This window comes from Sarcophilus harrisii, chromosome 5 (genome assembly GCF_902635505.1).
Source record: "Sarcophilus harrisii chromosome 5, mSarHar1.11, whole genome shotgun sequence".
Lineage (NCBI taxonomy): Eukaryota > Metazoa > Chordata > Mammalia > Dasyuromorphia > Dasyuridae > Sarcophilus > Sarcophilus harrisii.
The window spans coordinates 64,080,663-64,102,090 of NC_045430.1; the positions used below are offsets into that span (position 1 = coordinate 64,080,663).

At 32.8% G+C, this 21,428-nt stretch overlaps 1 protein-coding gene across 2 annotated transcripts in view; it reads left to right on the plus strand.

Moving 5' to 3' along the window:
• Positions 1-21,428, plus strand: part of BCL2L13 (BCL2 like 13) — a 64,588-nt gene that overhangs the window by 20,350 nt on the left and 22,810 nt on the right. The window contains exons 1-4 of one of the 2 annotated variants that reach the window (XM_031939657.1): positions 2,616-3,998; positions 14,966-15,064; positions 16,830-16,986; positions 20,928-20,997. In XM_031939657.1, the coding sequence (XP_031795517.1) occupies positions 16,931-16,986; positions 20,928-20,997 (126 nt within the window). In that variant the 5' untranslated portion in view covers positions 2,616-3,998; positions 14,966-15,064; positions 16,830-16,930. Of the gene's footprint in view, positions 1-2,615; positions 3,999-14,965; positions 15,065-16,829; positions 16,987-20,927; positions 20,998-21,428 lie in introns of those variants that run through there. The other variant, XM_031939658.1, reaches the window with a different exon arrangement.

A 21,428-nucleotide genomic window follows, 5' to 3' on the forward strand; every position in this document is an offset into this window, starting at 1 on the left:
ATATTGTTGAAGTTAGCTCCTTTTCTCCTTTTTTAGATATTTTGGGAATTTACTGCCATCAGTGAGTCAAAAGGTACATTATTGTCATATCATATTTGTACTTGTATATAGTGGCAAGTAGGTGATTTAATGGTTAGAGATGTGGGTCTGGAGGCCAGAAGCCTCAGTTAAAATTTGGTCTCAGATATTTGCTTGGTGTTTATGACCCCTGAGCAAGTCACTTAATCTATTGCTTCAATTTCCTCACCATAAAATAAGGATAATGATAGCATTCACCTAAGAGGGTTATTGTGAGGATGAAATGAAATTAGCACAGTGCCTAGCACATAAGTGTTTAATGCTTATCTGTATCAACAATGTATCAGAATGCTTGTTTCTCTATTAGCCCTGCTCACAATGAATTTCTATCTTGTGGGCTATTATCGTCATTTTTTTTGAGAGTATTATAGTAGTACTTTATAATTGTCTTGATTTTAAAAAATATTTCTTTTTATTAAACTGAGGAGTATTTCATGTGGTTACAATATGTGGTTCATATATTTTTCTTCATAAGCATATGTTTGTATGCTTTTTCTGTTGCTCTACTGGGAATCATTATTTAATTTTTTATTAGTTCCTTACAGGATTGAATGATTTACTGTAGATATTTTTCTACAGTCTGTTTCTTTTAATTTTAGAAGTACTTATTTTGTTATAAAATATTCATGTTTGTGTAATCAAACTGATTTGTTGTTGCTCAGAGCTAATCCCAGGTCAAGAACTTCCAGAACTCAGTTCAAAGGGGTTACACTCATACTTTGCCCTAGATCAGACCACTTTGAGAACACTAAAAAGTTGCATGTTTGAACTGTCCCAGAGATTCTAGAATAAGAGAACACTCAGTATGCCAAGAAAGGAACAACAAAAGCAGCCCTACCTTCCCTCAAGAACACAGAGTCTGACTCTAGCATTAAGTCCAAAATTAGGAAGTAGGCTGGAAGAAAGAGGAAAACAAAAAAGTCCTGCCATAAAGAGATGTTATAATGACTGGGAGGTTATTACGTAGACCCTAGAGGACAGAATGATTCCAAAACAACTACAAGGAAAGCTTCACATATGCAAACAGTGGAGAGCATCTCACATATGAGTCTTATTTTCATCTGAATGTTTAAAAGGGAAAAAATGTACATATACTTACAAAAACACACACAATTTGATACAGAAATATGTTTCTATCATTCAGCAAAGAATTGGGAGGGAAAGAAGAGAAGGTGGAATTAAAGAAATAGTGACTTAATGAAGCGATTAGTTCAAAGCAAAACTCTTATTTATAAAAATACAGCTTTTTGATATAGCAAAGAATGAACATCTGAGGAAGCTCCCATCATTTAAAGAATGGCTGAACTGGTTATGGTTTATAAATTTAATGGAATACCATTGTGTTGTAAGAAATATAGAAGGAAATAGTTTTAGAGAAAGCTGGGAATATTTGTATGGAGAACAATTTATAGGTATTGTAAAGATAACTTTAAAGAATTAGAGGCTTTGATCAGTGACTTCAGAAAATCAACTATAATTTAAGAGGAATAATACTGTTATCTGTATCCTGAGAAAGAGGTGAAGAGCTCAGAGAACATAAAACATTTTTGGGGGGACATTAATTACAGATTGTTTTCCCCTTCATTCCATGTGTTCATAATAGGGATTTTGTTTTTCTTTCATTCTCATGATGCTGAGGAGGGGAGAGAAGAGGCAGGAGAAAAAGCAGATTTTTACTAACTGAAAATATATGTAAAAATAAGTTTTTAAAAAAGTACTTATTTATATCTGTTGGTCATTTATCTATTGGAGAATGGCTCTTGTCAGCAAACATTTATTGTGCTCCTGTTGTGTGTCAGGTATTATGTTAACTGCTGGGGCTCCAAAGACAGGTTAAAAAAAAAAAAAACTCCTCAAGCATCTTATAATCAGATGATGAAGACAACATACATTGACTGTGTACAAACAATATGTAAATACGATAAAATTGTTGATAAGCCCATAAGGAAGGCATCAATTTTAAGGAAGACCGGGAAAGGCTTTCAGAAGGTGGGATTTTAGTTGAGAATTGAAGCAACTTGGGAAGTGAAGATAAGGAGGAAGAGAATTCTAGGCCCAGGGCATCCAGGGAAAATGCTTTGTAGTTAAAAGATGAAGTGTTTTATGTGAGGAATTGCAAGGAGTCTATATCAATGAATTATAGACTACATGGAAGGGAGTAAGAAGGAAGACTGCAAAGGTTGGACAGGGCCAGGTTATGAAGGTCATTGAGTCGAAAAAAAAATTTTTTTTTAAATTTAATTCTGAAGGCAATAGGGAGCCAGTATGGTTTATTGAATGGAGTGTTGACATGGGTAGGTTTATACTTTAGAAATATCAATATAACAGCTAGGAGGAGGATGAATTAGATTAAGGAAAGATTTGGTATAAAGAAACTAACCTATTATGATACTACAGACAAGAGATTTAAAGGGCCTGGTAGTAGTAGTGTCAGAAGAAAAGAGATTATGTGTATGTATATGTGTGTGTGTGTGTCTGTTTTAGGGGGAAAATAAGTTCAGTTGGACATTTTGAGTTTGAGATTTTTTTTTTTTTTTTAAGACATCCAATTCAATATGTCCAATAGGCGATTAGAGATGGGAGAATGGAAGTTTAGGAGAGAGGCTAAGGCAGAATATGTAGATCTGGGTATCATCAATATAGAGATGATAATTGAAACCATGGGATCTCATGAATATCAAATGAAATAATCTAGAGAGAAGATGGCTCAGTACAAAGTCCTAAGGGATATCTGTCATTACTGGATGTGACCTAGATGTAGATATATAGTAAAGGAGACAGAGAAGTGGTCAGACAGATAGGAGGTTAAAGTTAGATGGAGAACAAGATCTTGGAAACCTAGAGAGTATCAAGGGGAAAAGAGTGATGGGTAATATCAGAGGCTGCATAGAAGTTAAAAAGGATAATAATCCAAAAAAGGCCTTTAGTTTAACAACAGATTGTTGGTAATATTGACTAGATAGTTTCAGTTGAATGATGGAGTCACACTCTAGAATTAAGAAGAAAATGAGAGGAAAAGAAATGGCAGCACCAAATTATACATGATCTTCTTAAGGAGTTTAGCTATGAAAGGGAAGAAAGATTCAGAATGATAGCTTTTGGGGATGGATGGTTCAAGTGATGGTTTTTTGACTATAGAAGAGATATAGATATTTGTAGGCAATTGGGAAACATCTAGCACACAGAGAAAGGTTCAGAATCAGTGAATGGGGATGAGAGTGTTAACTGCTAGAAAAGATGGGATGGAATAGGATCATCATTCGTATCTGGCAATTTTCTTTGGGAAGACAGGTAAAGATTGTTGGAAGGCTGCAAAGTGGTGTAAGATAAAGAGGAGAGAAAAGGATAGTCTTGGAAAATGGACTTCAATTATTTTCAGTAAAATAAAATATAGTTCTCAGCTATTAGGAAGTTTGAAGGGTAAACAAAGGTTTCAAGAAGCTTTTGTGGTAAAAGGGAGACTGACATCTTTAGAGATGTGTAAAAGGATTGTCATACCACAGTAAGGGTCCACTGGAGATGATATGATATACATATATAACATAGTGGACCCAGTTAGCACAATTTTGTGATTTCTTCCAGCTTCCCATTCAGGACCACTTGAATGTGGGAGCAATTTCTTTCATATATATATTTGAATCAGTTCTCTGTATATTTTGGATAGGAAATCTTTATCAGAAGCTTGCTACAAAGATTTCCCCCCCAGTTCACTGTTTTGCTACTAATTTCAACTATCAATCATTTCCTACTTGGCTGCTTTCCGGGACCCCATCATCATCTCCAGAAATTCATCATTCTGCAAGGTGCAATCCTCAACACCCCCTGCTCCTGGAACTCCTTCCTCCTCCTGGATGGAGAGGATCAGGGTGGAAATATAGGAGCTCCTCTCTGATCTTCCAGCATTTAAAGAGAGTACCCAGGTAATTCCCCTGATCATTTCCCACCCAGCTGATTTCTTGAAACTCATCATCTCCTGAAACTTATTCTGCAGATGAAATCAATTTAGAAATTACACTTTCTCAGATCATTTTCTACCCCAGCTGTAAGACTTTATCATGCTCCCAGCTGGCTAACTTCCCCCCCACCCACCCACCCTTTTAGCTTCTTTTTAATATGTTGTCTCCCCCATGAGTTTGTAAGCTCATTGAGGGCAAGGACTCTTATACTGTTCTTTGTATCCCCAGTGCAGACCCAAGTGCCTGGTACATAATAGATCTTTAATGTTTATCATCTAACTATTGAGTTTGTTTATGCAAAATCTTTTCAGTTTTCTGTGGTCATAATTGTCCATTCTGTGCGATCCTGGGCAAGTCATTTTTGTCTCCCTCAGTTTTTTCATCTGGAATATGGAGATATAATATTCAGGTCCCAGCAATATTGTGAAAGTAAGATTAGATAAATATTTGTACAGTGCTTTGACCATCTTAAAGCACCACAAAAGGCTAGCTAGCTTTTTTTTTTTTTTTTTTTTTTTTTTTTTTTTTTTTTTTTGCTGAAGTAATTGAGATTAAGTAACTTGCTCTCAGGGTCACACAATCAGGAAGTGGGAATTGTCAGAGACCAGCTTTGAACTTTGGTCCTTCTGACTTCGGAGCTGGTGCTGTATCTACTGCACCACTTAGCTGCCCCCTGCTAGCTGGTTGGTTGTTTTTTGTTTTTTGTTTTTTTTTGGTTTTTTTTTTTTTTTGTATGTGTTTTCCTATTGATAGCTTGGAAATTATTTCCCCTGATGCTCCTCAAATTTGGTTATGATGTTAGTTTTTACCTCTAAAAGTATGTAAACATTTGGAGGTTATTGTTGAATATGATCTGAGATGTTTTGCTATAGCTAATTTCCTCCAGATTAAGTTCCATTTTTCTTAGCAATTTTAGTTAAATAGTGAGTCCTTTCTCCTGTAGTTGGTGTCTTTGGGTTTATGGAATTCTGCCTTACTATGTTTGCTTTCTTTCTTTCTTTTCTTTTCTTGTCTATTGTTATACTAATTAGCTTCTCTTTTCTACTTAGCATCAAATAACTTTGATGATTAATCAAATAGATTTGATATTTGAAATATAATTTGAGAACTAATATTGCTAAAGCCTATTTCTGAAACTTTTTATATTGTTTTTGAGATTCTTGATCTTTTTTTCTTCCAAATAAATTTTCTTTGTTTTTTTTCTAGTTCTACATAACAACTCTTAGAATTTTATTGATATTGTATAATTTTTTTTTATTGGCACATCCTAACTATGAGCATGTGATAATACGTTTTTTTGTTTATACTTGATATGATTCTTGTAAAGAGTGTCTTATAGTTGTTTTGTGTATTTTTTGTCAGTGTCTGTATGTGAATTCTCAAATATTGCTGACATTCTAGTTATTTTGAATGAAATTTCTTACTTTCTCTTCATGTTGGATTTTTTTTTTTTTTGGTATTACATAGGTTGATTTTTGTACGATTATTTTTTATTTTGCAATTTCTCTGAATTTTCTTTCAACTAATTTCTACTTGAAGTCTCTAGTATTCTCCAAGTAGAACATTATGTTTTTAACTTACAAAAAAAAATTTTGTTTCCTCTTTGCTTATACTTATTACCTACATTTTCCCCCTTTTTTGATTGCTGCAACAATCATTTTTGGAACTATTTCAAATAATACTGGTGACAGTGATCATTCAGATTTCCCATATTTTATTAGAAAACTTATTAACATTTTTCTAGTACATATAATGCTGTCTCTTGGTTTTTAGATATTTTATCATATTTAGGAATATCTGTTCTTATGTTTTTAATAGAAACAGCTATACTTTAAGTTTTTTTACATGCATTTTATCTTACATCTTATTAATAAGATCTTTTATATTTATATTTACATTGTCTTATTTATTGATGTATTATGCTTATATTTTAATAAATTTTTGTTGATTTCTTTTAGTTTTTATATTCTCATAGATTTCTTTCTTCTCTGCTCCTTGCAGAGAATCATCCCATATAATAGGAAACATTTTTAAAGACAAAAAGGGGAGGGGAGGGCAGAAGCATAATTGCTCAATACATCAAAAAAATCTGGAAACATGAAATAATGTGTGATATTTATGAACTTTTCACCACTGAAAAAGGGTGGAGTGACTGTTTTTTGATATTTTTTTCTTTTGAACCATGCTTAATATCTAAAATTTTGTAGCATTCATTATTTTTAATTTAATAGCCTTTTATTTACAGGTTATATGTATGGGTAACTTTACAGCATTAACATTTGCCAAACCTCTTGTTCCAATTTTTCACCTCTTACCCTGCACTCCCTCCCCCAGATGGCAGGATGACCAGTAGATGTTAAATATATTAAAATATAAATTATATACACAATAAGTATACATGACCAAACTGTTATTTTGCTGTAGAAAAAGAATCAGACTCTGAAATATTGTACAATTAGCTTGTGAAGGAAATAAAAAATGCAGGTGGGCAAAAATATAGGGATTGGGAATTCAATGTAATGGTTTTTAGTCATCTCCCAGAGTTCTTTCTCTGGGCGTAGCTGGTTCAGTTCATTACTGCTCCATTGGAAATGATTTGGTTGATCTCATTGCTGAGGATAGCCAGGTCCATCAAAACTGGTCATCATATAGTATTGTTGTTAGCATTCACTTTTTAAAAGTAATTATTATGTATATTTTTGTTTGACTTCATTATGCATTAGTTCATATAGATTGACATTTCTCTTATTCATCACATATATCATTTCTTATTTGATTTTGTTTCTGATTCTTTACTGTCACAATATGCTGCTCTACATTTTTTGGTGTATATGGGGACTTGCTTCTTATGAGTGGTCCCCACAGGGCATGAACTCCTCAGGACTACTCAACCTACAATCCAAATGTTTTGTAATATTTCTCATTTTTACCATGTCCATTAAATTATTATTTCCATGATTTTTCCCCCCTTGACCCACAAATTCTTTAGGATTAAATTATTTTGTTTCTTTTTAAATTTTCATTTAGATTTAAATTTTTTTTCTTGAAGACCCTTTGCTGATTAGTTTTTTATGTTAATAAAAGTGGATATTAATAGAATATGTTTTATGTTCATTAAATGGAAATAGCAATAGGAACTGAACATATATCTTATATATGACTGATATCAAAGACTTCTCTATAAGAGAAATTCCCTTTAGGAATACAAATCAGCACTTTCTCTGCTGTCTGTTTCTTAGAGAATTACCAGTAGCACTGGGAAAATTGCATCGCTGTTGTCAGAGGCAGAACTTTAGGTTGTGAACATCTTTAGAGCAAGAATTACATTTTTGCCTTTGCATAGTTTGGCACATAGTAAATGCTTAATAAATGTTTATCAATTGACTGACCATCTGTTTAATATTTCTCTTTTATTTCCATAAAGTTTTTATGCTTTTGTACATTGTCAGTTTTTGCAAAGGTGATGTGCATGTGAATATTTTTCTCAAATTGAACTTTTTTCATGATTCCAGAGGATTAATACTTCCTCATAGCAAGGTGATGGATTCAAGTTGACATGGATAGTGTGGACTTTTTTCTTTGATTGTCCATATTTGTTACAAGGGTTTTCTTTTTCTTTTTAAAATTGAGAGTGGGAAGAGCAGCTAGATGGCACAGTAGAGTATTGGCTCTGAAATGAGAATACACAGATATTCTCCTTTTTGTTCCCACCCAGTAATCATCAGTATATCTAATGTAATATAGTCTGTCTAGCTTTTCTAAAGCTTATTTAGGTGCTTAATTTCTTTTTTATTTTATTTTTTTAGTTAGATTTCTTTTGTTCTGAAAGGACTCTATTGAAGCCCCCAATTATTGTGATTCCCCTGTTAGTTCCCCCTTGTAATTTTTCCTTTAAGTACTTAGATGCTGTGTAATTTGATGCATATATAAATTTTTGATATTATATTACTTACAGTACCTTGTATTGTTGGATTTGCTTTCTAATTTGTTCTTTTCTCTTGTTTTATAGAGGATTTCATCCTATTTGAATTTATGGTTATGATTGCTCATTGTATTTCCTCCATCATATTCTCTTATATTTTTTCTTCTCTTTGCTTCTTGCTTGGCCTTTTCTTTACAAGGACAAGTCATTGAACTACAAGGAACGTGAACTTTCTGAATGTTCTGATGCCCATCTTCTCTTTTGTTGGCCCATATCCTATCACCAATTCTGTCCTTTTCCCATTGTGATCCACTTTCCACAGCTGAAGTATATCTTGCTTGAGTGTCTCTCCTCCCATCCACCCCATTCTCCTTTTAAAATCTTCTTTTCCCTTTTCCCTTCATGTTTCACTATTAAGGTTTTTTTTTTTTTTTTTTTTTTTTTAGTGACTTGCCCAGGATCAACACAGCTAGTAGTAAAGTGTTTGAAGCTGACTCCAGGGCTATTGCTCTATCCTTTAAACTTTCTAGCCATCCATACTATTGAATTTAATGTGTTTACTACCCCAGATTGTGTGTATGTGTTTATGTGATTTGTATTATGGGGTATGTGTGCACGTGTGTGTGTGTGTGTGTATGTGTATGTTCAAACCTCCTTTTTCTCATTTAGATGAGTGAGGTTCATGTAATGACCCTTCCCCCACCCCTCCTCAATTTTATACTACTTTTCTTGAATGCTTCAATAATGAGAAATACTAAGTTTCAATCTTTTCTTCCTCATTTCTTTGTTAGTATATTCCTTTTCTCTTCCCTTTTAAAACTAAAAAGAACAAAACTACCTCCAAGTCTCTTTGTCTTATTTAACTACCTTTGTGAATCTTGAAGTCATTGGGATTTTGAAGGGAAGCTTATTTCTTTGCCTTCTCTTAGAGCACCTTATTTTGCCCCTTCTAAATTGTCCAAATTTTGCACTTCAAAGTTTCTACCCAGCTCTAGTCTTTTTATCAGCCTTACTTGAAAGATTTCTGTTCCATTAACCTTTTGACTCTTTCCCTATAGGATTATACTTATTCTTATAAGTTAAATTATTTTCAGTTGGAACCCTTAATTTTTTAATGTTGCTTTCTCTTTTATACTAGTAGCTTCTAGTTCTTATATGATCCCAATTATGATTCCTTCATACTTGAATTCTTTTCTTTTTCCTTTTTGATAGTCTGTAACTTTTTAAGTTGACTTATTTCTCTAGGATTACTTTATGATTTTTATCTTAATTCCTGGTTGTATTGAGGACCTCATCGCTTTAGTACATAACTGTACCTACTCTACCTTGCTAGGAGGAAGACAGGTCTGCCATGCTTACTTGAAATTTTTCACCTGATGGGAAACTTAGCATGGAGGAAGGACAGGCTTTTATACAGATCCCAAACTGAGCCTATCCGTGTTGAGAGTGAATTGCATTGCATAGCTTTATCATCTACCACTTTTAATTAATTTTGCCATAAAATCCCCTACTTTTGCTGCTTTAAAATAGCTAATAATGACTAATATTTATTTAGTACTTTAACATTTCCTAAATCCTTTATACTTATTATTTCATTTGATCCTCATGGACTGTGGGTATCCTAGAGTGCTAAAACTAGAGAAGCAAGGAGAAATATTGCCTATCAAGTTGTAGATTGTACTTTTCATTAAACAACAAAAACAATAATAAACTTTTAAAAAAGCAAAAAAAAAAAAAACCAAGACATAATTAACAGCTTTGTAGATGAACAAAAATTTAAAATATAAACACTATTTATCTTGCCATTTTATACAAGTAACCCTACAAATAACATTAAACATATACAAATTAATGCTGCTACTGTTATATTTCTAAAATAAAAGAAGCTTTTCTAAGAAGTTTCATTTTGTAGATACTGACTTTTAAACCTGTGGTGGGAACATACAATTTCTTTCCTCAAAGCTTGCTGATACTCTGAGTTCCTTCCTCCAAGCCAAATTACTGGTCCTCTGTATGCTTGGGAAAGACTCTGTGACTCACAGTGTTTTCTGGCTTCATTTTCATTTTCTGCACATAGCTCCTGGGGTCCAGTCATCTTGGGGTACATAGACTTGATTTCCTACAAGCTGTTTAATATCTCCCTAAGTTCTTGTTCACCTTCTTATTCTTTGTCCTTTATCACTTCCTGGACAAGACTTGTTGACTGATCTTCCTAGTATCTTCTGTAACCTCATGGACTAGTGACCATATCACATATGTGATCCTGTGCAGTATGGGGAGTGGAATCTTGTATTAACTCAGCTTACCTGAATATTAAAGGAATAACAGACTGGGAAGTTACAAAGGATAAGGTTGTGATAACATGGCTAGAACCCTAAAGTAGATAAGGAATAAGACGTTCAAAATGAAAGAGACAAACTATGTATATTTCTACCTACTACCTTATTCTCTATGAATTATAAAATCATGTTTCCTATCTTTTTAAAGAAATCATTTATTTTTTGGGTACCTATATATTTTATTCTTACCTTCAAGTCAGCAAACATGTAAGCCCCACTGTGCTATGTGAGAAATACAGAGATATAAGTATAGCCTATGTCTTTCATTCTTTGGGGATAGTGGAGTGGGATATACACATATAAGTTAATATAAGTGAGAGAACAGAAGAGCATTTCAGATTAAATATGGTAGGAATATTTGAGGAATAGAGAGAATCCTTTCTGCTAGAGAAATCAAGGAAGACTACATGAAGAAGAGGAATTTTGACAGTCTTGAAGAAAGATCATGCTTCTGAAAAATAGGAAGCAGTGCATTCAGGGCATAAGGAATAGCTTAGCTTTTGTGAATGTGTAGAGTCAAGAGATGTCATGTTGAGTTTGGAGAACAACCAGTAGTCTAATTTGATTAGGAGGTGAAGGAAAGTGATGTGAAATAATACTGGAATAGGAATTGGAGCCAGATTTTGGAGAAATCTACAAATGCCAAGCCAAGAAATTTATATTTTATCTTGGGTGTGAACGTTTTTGAATAGGTTAATGACTTGGCCAGACCTGGACCCTAAAAAGATTATTTTGACATCTATATTAAGGTTGGATTGGAGAATGGGGAAAACTGGAAGAAAACTTAATTAAAAGGCTATTACAGTAATTCAGAGGAAAAGTGATGAGTATCTGAATTTGGTGGTTTAGAGAAAAAGAAGATACTGATGTTTCCATGTTAGTATACGTGGTAAATTGTAGGAAATGTTTTGGAGAATTAATAAGGTAAAAGTCATGGGTAAGAAAGGAAAGATTCAAAGTTGAAATGTGGCATTTGGGGAGATTAGGAGTGTGTGTATGTGTATGCACGTGTATGTAAGAATCAGAGTCACCAAGGGAAAGAATATAGAACCAAAAGAGGGACCAGGACAGAGCAAGTATTTATCAACATCTAGCAGACTCAAATACGATGAATGAAACAATTCAATGAGAGAGGTAAGAAGCCTATATCTGTATTCAAATGGAGAACACAACAGGTAATTATATAAGTATATGCAGAATAAATCTAAATACAAAAGTATTAAGTGTAAGGTGATTTAGGAATGAGAGTACTAGCAGTTGAGGTTGATGAAGGGAGGTTTTATGTGGAAGTTGGTGTTCAAAATATGGAAATATATTTAAAAGAATTGTACCTATTTAACCTATGTCAGATTACTTGATATCTTGGGAAAGGAGAATGTAAGGGGAAGAGGGAGAAAAATTTGGGCACAAAGTCTTACAAAAATGTTGAAAACTATATTTACATGTATTTGGAAAATAAAATACAATATAAAAATTTTTTAATAAAAATTTTTTTTAAATTGATAAAAAAAAAAAGTTGGTGTTCAATCTGCATCTTAAAGGGAAAGGGGAGTTCTATAAGGTGGAAGAACAGAAAGAAGTAAATCAGAAGAAAACTAGGATTCTTAGAAGCTAATAGAGGGAAGTCCAGGAGGACATAGTCATCAGTGTCTTAGCATTTCAAAGAAGTCAAAGAAAAGACCATTGGATATAAAAATTTAAGAGAACAGCAACTTTGAAGAGAGCTATTCCAGTAGAATTGAATTTAAAAGTCAAAATTACTAGGGATAGAAATTTAAGTAGATGATAAGTGTATGGAGGTAGAGAATATAAATAATGTGGTCTAGAAGCTTACCATTAAAGAAATAAGAGGGGGGAAAAATTCATAAGACTACCCAAACAGGTCAATTTTGGTATTACCTTGTTAAATTAATGTAAATTTGTAACTGGATACAGTAGAAGTGGTTGCAGGAGTTCAGTAATATTCAACATCTAGGAAAGTAGAATATATGGTGGAGGATGACTAGGGGTTAAATATCAGCAGAGTGTGAATGATGAAAGAATAAAGAGACAGGAGTTTCAAGGTAGAAGACAGTGTGCATAGTTAAAGTGGTCACCCTTAAATTCTAGACAAAATATGTATGGTAGATTGGGAGAACATGATGGAACAGGAAGTCATAGTAAAGACAAAGTATAGACTTAGAAGTGATTCATAGAGAAAAATGGAAGAGGTTATTGTTTCAGAGTTAAACATTACAAAAATGTCTAGTTTTGGGTGCTAATTAGATCTAACATGTAGATACCTCTCTGGAAATAGAGTGATAATAAAAATGGAAAAAATCATGAGAGTGGAGGTTAAGGAAGTAGAAAGCTGAGGATGCTGGATCCTCAATATAAATACTGTAGTTATTGGGGGTGAGGCCAGAGATGAGTTAAGATGAAGTGGAAGACTATATGCCTAATATTGAACTTGAGGAAGGAGGAAGAATAGAATCCTGATCAGGTGCTCCAGATAGACAGTGAATTTCATGGGAAGAATAGTTGCCGAGTAAGAGTAGCAGAGGCAGCATCTTGATGTGCCAGGAGGAAGCAAAGAGTATGTGCATGATTCCTTTTGGCCTTGTTCTTTTTTTTTTTTTTTTTTTTTTTTTTTTTTTTTTTTTTTATTAAAGCTTTTTATTTTTCAAAACATATGCATGGATAATTCTTCAACATTAGCCCTTGCAAAACTCTGTATTCCAATTTCCCCCCTCTTCCCCACACCCTTCTCTAAATGGCAAGTAGTCCAATATATGTTAAACATGGTAAAATTATATGTTAAATCCAGTATGTGCATACATATTTATACAATTATCGTCCCACACAAGTAAAAAAGAGAAGCAAAATAAAATGTAAGCAAAAAACAACAAAAGAGTAAGAATGCTATATTGTGGTCCACATTCTGTTCCTACGTTCTCTCTCTGGGTGTAGATGGCTCTCTTTATCACTGAACAATTGGAACTGGTCTGAATCATCTCATTGTTGAAGAGAGTCATGTCTGTCAGAATTGATCTTGGCCCTGTTCTATGAGAAGAGTGTCTAACACTGAAGAGCGACAATGGTTGACATGTTTTCAAGAGAGAGTCTTATTTATGTGAGATCCAAAAGATGGCAGTAGTAAGAGAACAAAGTTTAAGATGAAATAGATTTTGTTAAAGGGAAACAAGATGGTTCAATGGATAGAGAGCCAAGCCTGGAGTTAGGAAGACTCATCTAACTGAATTCAAATCTGGCCTCAGATACTTGCTAGCTGTGTGATCTGGAGCAAGCTACTCAATTCTGTTTGCTTCAATTTGCTCATCTACAAAATGAGCTGGAAAAGGAAATGGTAAACCACTCCAGTATCTTTCTTAAGATTAAGACACCCAAATGGGATCACAAGGAGTTGAATTCAACAGAAAATGAGTATAAAAACAGCAAAAGAATTTGTTAATAAGGTATGGTTGATCTAGAAAGGGATGAAAATATGGGGAGAAAGAAGTTTTCATCCTACTAGATTGTGACTCTGAATTACAGGATTAAGGGCATACAAATTTCCAAAGGTTGACTCTTGAACATTATGCTCCCCTTTTTCACCTCTCCAGAAGAAATATCCAGGACAAGGGGACCTTAAGTCAGTTTTCTTTTTATTTAATTCCCTTACCTGAAAAGACTTACATGAACTGATGCTAGGTGAAATGAGTAGAACCAACAGAACATTGTATACAGCAACAAAATTATGTGATGATCACCTATGATGGACTTGACTCTTTTCAACAATGAGGTGATTTAAGTCAATTCCAATAGACTTGTTATAGAATGAGCCATCTGCATCAGAGAGAGAACTATGGAGACTGAATGTGGATAAAAGCATAGTATTTTTTCACCTTTTTTGTTGTTGTTATCGTTTGCTTGTTTTTTTCCTCCCTTTTAATCTGACTTTTTCTTGTGCAACATGACAAATGTGGAAACATGTTTAGAAAAATTAGACATGTTTAATCTATATTGGATTACTTGCTGTCTAGGAGTGTGGAAGTGAGAAAAATTTGGAACATAAGGTTTTGCAAGGGTGAATGTTGGAAATAATCTTTGCATTTATTTTCAAAAATAAAAAGCTATTATTATTTTTAAAAATTCTCTTCAATTTCCACTAACACTTACCTTAATCCAAATATTTCCTAACAGGCCCAAATGAGCCCAACTTTTAAACAAGGGTCTTGGATCAATAATAAAATAATTTTTTTTGCCTATTTTAAAATATTTAACATTTTTATTTTCCCCAGTTATGTGTAAAACCATTTTTTACATTTGAGTTCTAGATTTTCTCCCTTCCTCCTTCCCAACCTCCATTAAAAAGCCATATATAAAGTTATATAAAACATTTCCATTTAAAGTCAAGTTGTAAAAGAAAACATAGATTTCCCCTCCCCCAAAAAATAACCTTAAGAAAAATAAAGTAAAAAGAAGAAGTGTATGTTTTAATCTTTATTCAGACACAGTCAGTTCTTTCTCTGGGTATGGATAGGATTTCATAAGTCCTTCAGAGTAGTTGTGGACATTGTATTGCTCAGAGTAGCAAAGTCTTTGACTGTTGTTTTCCATCCCTGTCTTTTACCTTTCTCCTGCTGTGTCCTTCTCTTTATATGTGTGTTAAGCTTTTTGATTTATTTTAGGCATCCAGCCTTCTACATCTTTGAACCAAGAACTTCTGTTGAAAATTAAGACTGAAATTGAAGAAGAGCTGAGGTCTCTGAATGAAGAAATTTCTGAAGGTTTGTTTGTTTAGCTATATTTCATTTCTGGTTTGTTTAAGAAAATTACTTGAGAATTTGATCTAGTGTCTTTTTTATAGTAATGTATGCTCACATAAGGTAGTAAATATTTCAGTGGTAGAGAGCTTTGTGTTTTCTTCTAGAATATCTCCCAAATCACAAAACCTGAGTTTGGAAGGTATGTTACAGAGAATCCTTTATAACATGTCTTAACAAGTTTCTGCTTGAAGATGGTATATCATAGGGTCATTGAACAGAGTACTTTCTGGTTGAATTTATAAAAGATATATCATCACATATTCCTTTACAAGACATTTCTTAGCTAAGGTACATCTTTGGTTTTAGTAAGTTAAGTAGCTTCTTCTGACCAATAAATTAAATTTAACAAATAAAAAAAGTGGATCATTCATTTTTATACTTTTTGAAATAGAATTTTACTTTCATTAGAATTCATCTATGAATACTTTTTCCTAATAGTAGTAAGTCATGAATTACATCACCATTTAATCATAATTACAAAATCATAAACTCTGAAAGTTGGCCATCTAACCCAATTTTTACATGAATGAATTCTCACCATTACATACATAATAAGTGATCGGTTGTTCGTCCTCTGCTTAAAGACTTCCAAGGCAAGTCATTTCACTTTTGGATAGCTCTAGTTGTTAAGTTTTTTTCTCCCCTACATAATGCTGAAATTTCTATCTTTGCAGCTCCTATCTATTATTGGTTCTGCTGTCTGTCTAGCGCTTGGCAATTTGGTCTTTAGTTCTTACCTGTTATCATCTTTTAGATTTTTTTAATACACATACACAAAGCTAAATTCTTAATTTTCCATGCTAGCTGGAAAGGACATTAATAAAAATTAAAAAGATTACTGTGATTTCCCAGACATTTAATATTTAATTTGATTTAACAAACAATTATTAAATACCTATTGTGGTCAAGGCATTACAAGACTGGCAACACAATAAAAATGAAAACAAACCCAGCTTTCTACTTGGAGATGAAACACATGGATGGATAAGTTAATATAAAAATAAAAATAATTGGAGAAGAGGTTTCTAAAAATTAGGAGGCTTAGGAAAGGCTTTCTTTAGGATGTGGTATCAGATCTGAACCTTTAAGTAAACTGGTTCCAGTCATGTGGGCAGCCTGGGCAAAGGCATACAAAAGTAAGTGGACCAATTTGGCCAAAATTCAGGTCTTAAAGATTGTTACTTCCAGACTTCTTTCTTTTCAGCCTCCATTGTGTCTCTTTTAAGCATTGAGATAATTCAGAAGCAATCAATGAAAGGAAGAAGACAAAAAGCCTAGATAGATAATCTACTATAATTGGATCAGTCCTTAATCAGGAGCCCAGCATAATCGAGAAAAGTTGGTTTTATTTTGATGAACTGCTATTGTACATATAGCAAATAATAGTAACAATATATCCAATTTATGCAGCATTTTCAGATTACAAAGTGTTTTCTTCAGAACCAGCCCACTGAGGTAGGGAACACAGTTACAATTTGTCTTCCGCGTGAAGAACTGCACTCACAGAGGATCAGGTTACTTACTTACAAATAAATAAGTCCTAGAGGAGGCATTCTCAGGATACTTAGATAAGCTCTTCTTCCATCTATTGAACAAGCACAGTTTGTTGTCTGTTTTTTCTTGGTTTGCCAAACCTAAGGATGTATTCTTGGGAGTGGACTTGCATAATATACGTACCCAGAGATGTGTTTTAAATTGAGTTTTTCTTTTGATCTGATTTTTCCAGCTTTCACCAGCACAGGCTTTGACTGCCACACATCTGTAGTATTCAACCCTGTTACCCCAGAGAGCTCAATAGAAGACTGCTTGGCCCAAATTGGACAGAAGATGTCACTGGAACTGAAAGAACACATGCATGAAGCATTGCAGACTCTGCTCAGTCAGTGAGTCACCATTGCCAAGCCAGAGTGTTCTCCACTTGTATCATTTATTAGGTCACTCATAACACTTTAAAAAATAATCTTTCCTCTATATAATATCTCTTTGGGTCCAGATGGCAGGTATTGTTTTCGATAAACATTACATCATAGTGGTTCCTTCTTGTTTATCTATTGTGTCATTAACAATAAATGCATTTCCTAGATATTTAGGAATGGCTCTTTTAATTGTCCTGATCTCCATCTCCCAATACTACACGCATAACTAAATATTAAGATTTCGATATTGCATTATAACATAGGATTAATATTATCTCTTATTTTAGGGCTCCCAAGTGTTGCCAAACTTGGAATTGTATATCTGCTCATGGAACTGTTTATATTTTTTTTAATGGGAACTTAGCTGTCTCCTAATCATTTAAGACTAAAAGCAAATAGGAAGCAATAATGAAGGTATATTAAATAAGCTATATTAAAACTATTTGATGTTAATCTTCATTTAAATAAACATACCAAAATAAACTTTTTTCCTAAATACTTTTATTAGTAAGTTATTAGAAAAGTGACACGAATTAAAAATATTATTTGGCTGGCACATGCACTTTTGAAGGCATATAGGAATACTGGCTTATAAAATATGTATTTCAAAGATCACAATTCAGATGCTCGGTTTGGTAGAAAGTTCTTGAATTAAAATGGACAAAGTTTATTGTTTATCACTTCTTGAATGCTGTTAAAGGTAAATTTAATTCATTTCTCTGCATTCTGATTAATTGAATATGCATAAACTTCCAATTGCTCTTGGATAATTTTAGATTTGAATAAGTCGAAATTTGTTGTTTCATTCTGTACTATGAAATTATTGAAAACTCAATTTGGATTTCTTTGAATCCTTGTCTGTGGAAAGAGCATGGGGACAAGTAAGTATGAGGGTTGGGAGAAAAGATGTTTGAATGGAGAACCATGAGATAGAGGAATAAGCAAAATGAAAGTAAAGTTTATTTATTTAGAGTTGTTATTCCATGGCCTTTAATGAATCACTTAACTTCTGTAGGTTTCCATGTCTCCCAGGTTCCATTGATTTGTTAAGAGCAAAAATAATATTTAACATGCTTTGAGCTCCCCCAAAAAAGATATTCTGTAACAAAGTATTCTTAATTTCTTCTCCGGTATGTTAGTAATCTATTTATCTCTCTATATATTTAATCTCATTCCTACATACAAGGCTGTTTCTCCTCTATCTTACTTTTATGAAAGTTATAAATATTATAATTAGTTTTGAAATTTATACTTCATGTCAGAGATCACATTTCTTTATGAATGTGATTTCTTTTTTCTATCTTTTAAAAATGGGTTTGGATGGATGAGATGTGATGATAATTCCTTATGTATAACTGACTTGCAGTGAATGGGGTGGGAATAAGTATTTGCCAATGTATGATATTATAATTTCTTAAGAGTTAGCTTATTATTTATATTTACTGGAATTTTAAATTATTTCATTCAGAATCAAGTCTAAATAAAACCAAACTAGATTGTTTTCTGAAGATTGTTTCCCTTTTTCTATTTCTCTCACCTCTTTTGTAGAAAAGTGACTATTTTCTAACCATGATCACTTTAGAAACTAATCAGATTTATGTTAAAATATTTTGGCAAAATATTTTATAAAATATATAAATGTATATACACACACACACACACACACACACACACACACACACACATTCCAACTATCTTATTTTGAAGTTGAATGTGTTACCTCATCCTCAGAACCACTTTAATTAAGGCTGAGAAACTAATTCTAGACTTTGTAGAAGAGCTTCAGCACTTATTTAGAGATGGGAAGTGAACATCTTTGGCTTGGCGATAACAGGTTTCATTTAAATGTTTCAGACATCTATCATCTTCTAAACATCCATATATGTATAGGTGTAACTAGCAAAATATATGTTTACCCTGAAAGATTCTCAAGTACTTGAGCCTCATAGCCAAAACTCCATGTAAGGATCACTAAGAGAAGCAGTATGGAACAATTCAGCAAAAGAAGTGAAGGGATTGAAAACCCTCAACTGAGCTTCAGAAGGAATTTTAGGCAGAAACAGAATGTATTCGAGTAAGTAATCCAGTTGAAATGTTACCAGAGACTAGCACAAAATTCTAATCCATTTAAAAAACTCTATGATAACTTCTTAATTATTGTTAGGAATGTGGCAATGAGGTCTTCTTTTAAAAATGGATTATTTGGAAACACATTTCCCTTTGATATTGTTTTAATGCTGCTTCAGTATTAATTTGGATATTTTCTGGGTTTCTGAAGCACTTGAATTCTTAAGTCTTGCATCTAAATCTTAACCAAATGTGATGATTGCTAAAATTTCTGTGGGAACAAGTGCATTTATTTAATTAGAAATAAATAACAATAAATTATAAAGAAATTTCTATAAAGAAATTTTGTGGTCTATATATGTAGTTGACTATTCTCTTTTTCCTGAAATTAGACATAATCTTTACAAATCTATAAATCCATGTCAAAGTAACAATAATTTTTGTGTATGTGATTTTAAATAATTACACATATTTTTAATCTTCCTAGTCACTTGTCTGTGGTATATGGGATTTTTAAAGATGTGTATCTAATACTCTACAAAACTACTTTTTAAAAATAGTTTTCTGAAATAATTTTATTCAACTAAATGCTCCTTTACCAAATTTTTTCAGAGAAGGTACCAAATTTTCCCATACTACAGATTCTATTTTGCTATATGTTAAGTTATGTTCTCTGAGAGAAGTCCTTGATTACTTTTTGGTCACTTATAAATTACCCATAAATTAGCTGAGCAAGAGGAACCTATTCCTGAGGGAATGTATTTTATAAAACTCATTGCCTCTCATTGAACTCGTTTCTTTTTTGAATAGCATAAATTTGATGATTCAGAATCAAAAAATATTAAAACAGAAAAGGAGTTTAGAAATTGAGTCCATTCCTTACATGAAGGGATTGAAGCCCAAGGAAGTTTCCTGACTTTTTCAGGATCACATAACTAAAATTAGGGAAGGTCATGGCTCGAAATGATGACCTAAGTTTCTTGACTCCCAGTTTTTTAGGCTTTCTATTATACTGAGTTGCCTTGTGGGACCATTAATGGCCAGGAGAGACATTTCAAGAAGAGGTTCAAGTTTTAAATGAATACTTTTATAATATATAATGTAAGTTTATACCCTGCCAATTAAAAAAAGTTGTTTTCATGATATGAATTGCTATTCTCTTGTGTTAACCAGGTACCAAATAGATGGGGAAACCAAGGCACAGAATTTAGAACTTAGAGCAAATTAATAAATGACCTAAGATATCATCTATTATTGCGATCCAATTATTTGAATTTCTGGTAGGTCTAGTCCTCTAATTTTTATAGAAATAATAAGAAAGACTTCTTTCCAGACTTTGAGGAATTAGCATTCTGTGATTTTGATTTATAAATATAATCTGTTCTTTTAAACATGAAAAGTTTTACCAGGTTTCATATCTCTTTGTTTATTAAACATTTATATTGTGGTTGGTTTTTAGAACTCTCCTGAATGATATCCTTTTTCTTTCCCTTATTCTATTATTCTTTGGCCCTATAATGAGCCATGGAATATTAAGTTAATTTTAGAAAACCTAAAAAATGTTTAACAAAGTACAAATTTAGTTATACAGATAGCCATTGTTCCCAGAAAATTGACTGCCTTATTAAAAATATTTACAATTAATCTAAATTAATGTTTGAAGACTAATGGAAACTTTTAGTTTGAAGTCATACTTTTTCTTGATTATGGGTTTGATTATTATTATTTTTACTTATTAAGTTAGAGTGAATCATGTTTCATATGTATTTGTATTCTTATAGTATTCTAAACATTTAGAGTTTTCCTTCTTTGACTCATTCTTTTAAAAAAAATTTCTACAGGCCATTGAGCTATCAGGCATATCGGGAATGTACACTGGACACTGCAGCTCTTGCCGGCGGCTGGAATAAGGTACTATCCAGATTATCATGTGTATTTAAAATCATGTGTATTAAATTTTTAATAAATTGATATCAGTATTAAGCTAGTGGTAGAGTTCTTGATTAATAATAGATCTTTTATAGCTTAGTACCTATAGAAAAATCAATGCTGGTCCTATATGTAGGTAGTTCTGTACAGGGTGTGTGTTTTGTTTTTTGTTTTTTGTTTTTTTAAAGTTGTAATTTTAAGGCCCCATCTGTTCTTAAAAGAGGATTTCTTCTTGTCACTCTTCTCTTGGAAAATTAAAATTACCACCACTACCTTCATTCATTTAGATTAAACAGAGATCATTTTTTTCTCTAAAAATTACAGCCACTCACGTATTACCTAGTTAGAGAAATATGGCCTCGGTCGATAGATAGCCTTTTTCTTTACTGTCATTGCATAGTAATTTATTGTTA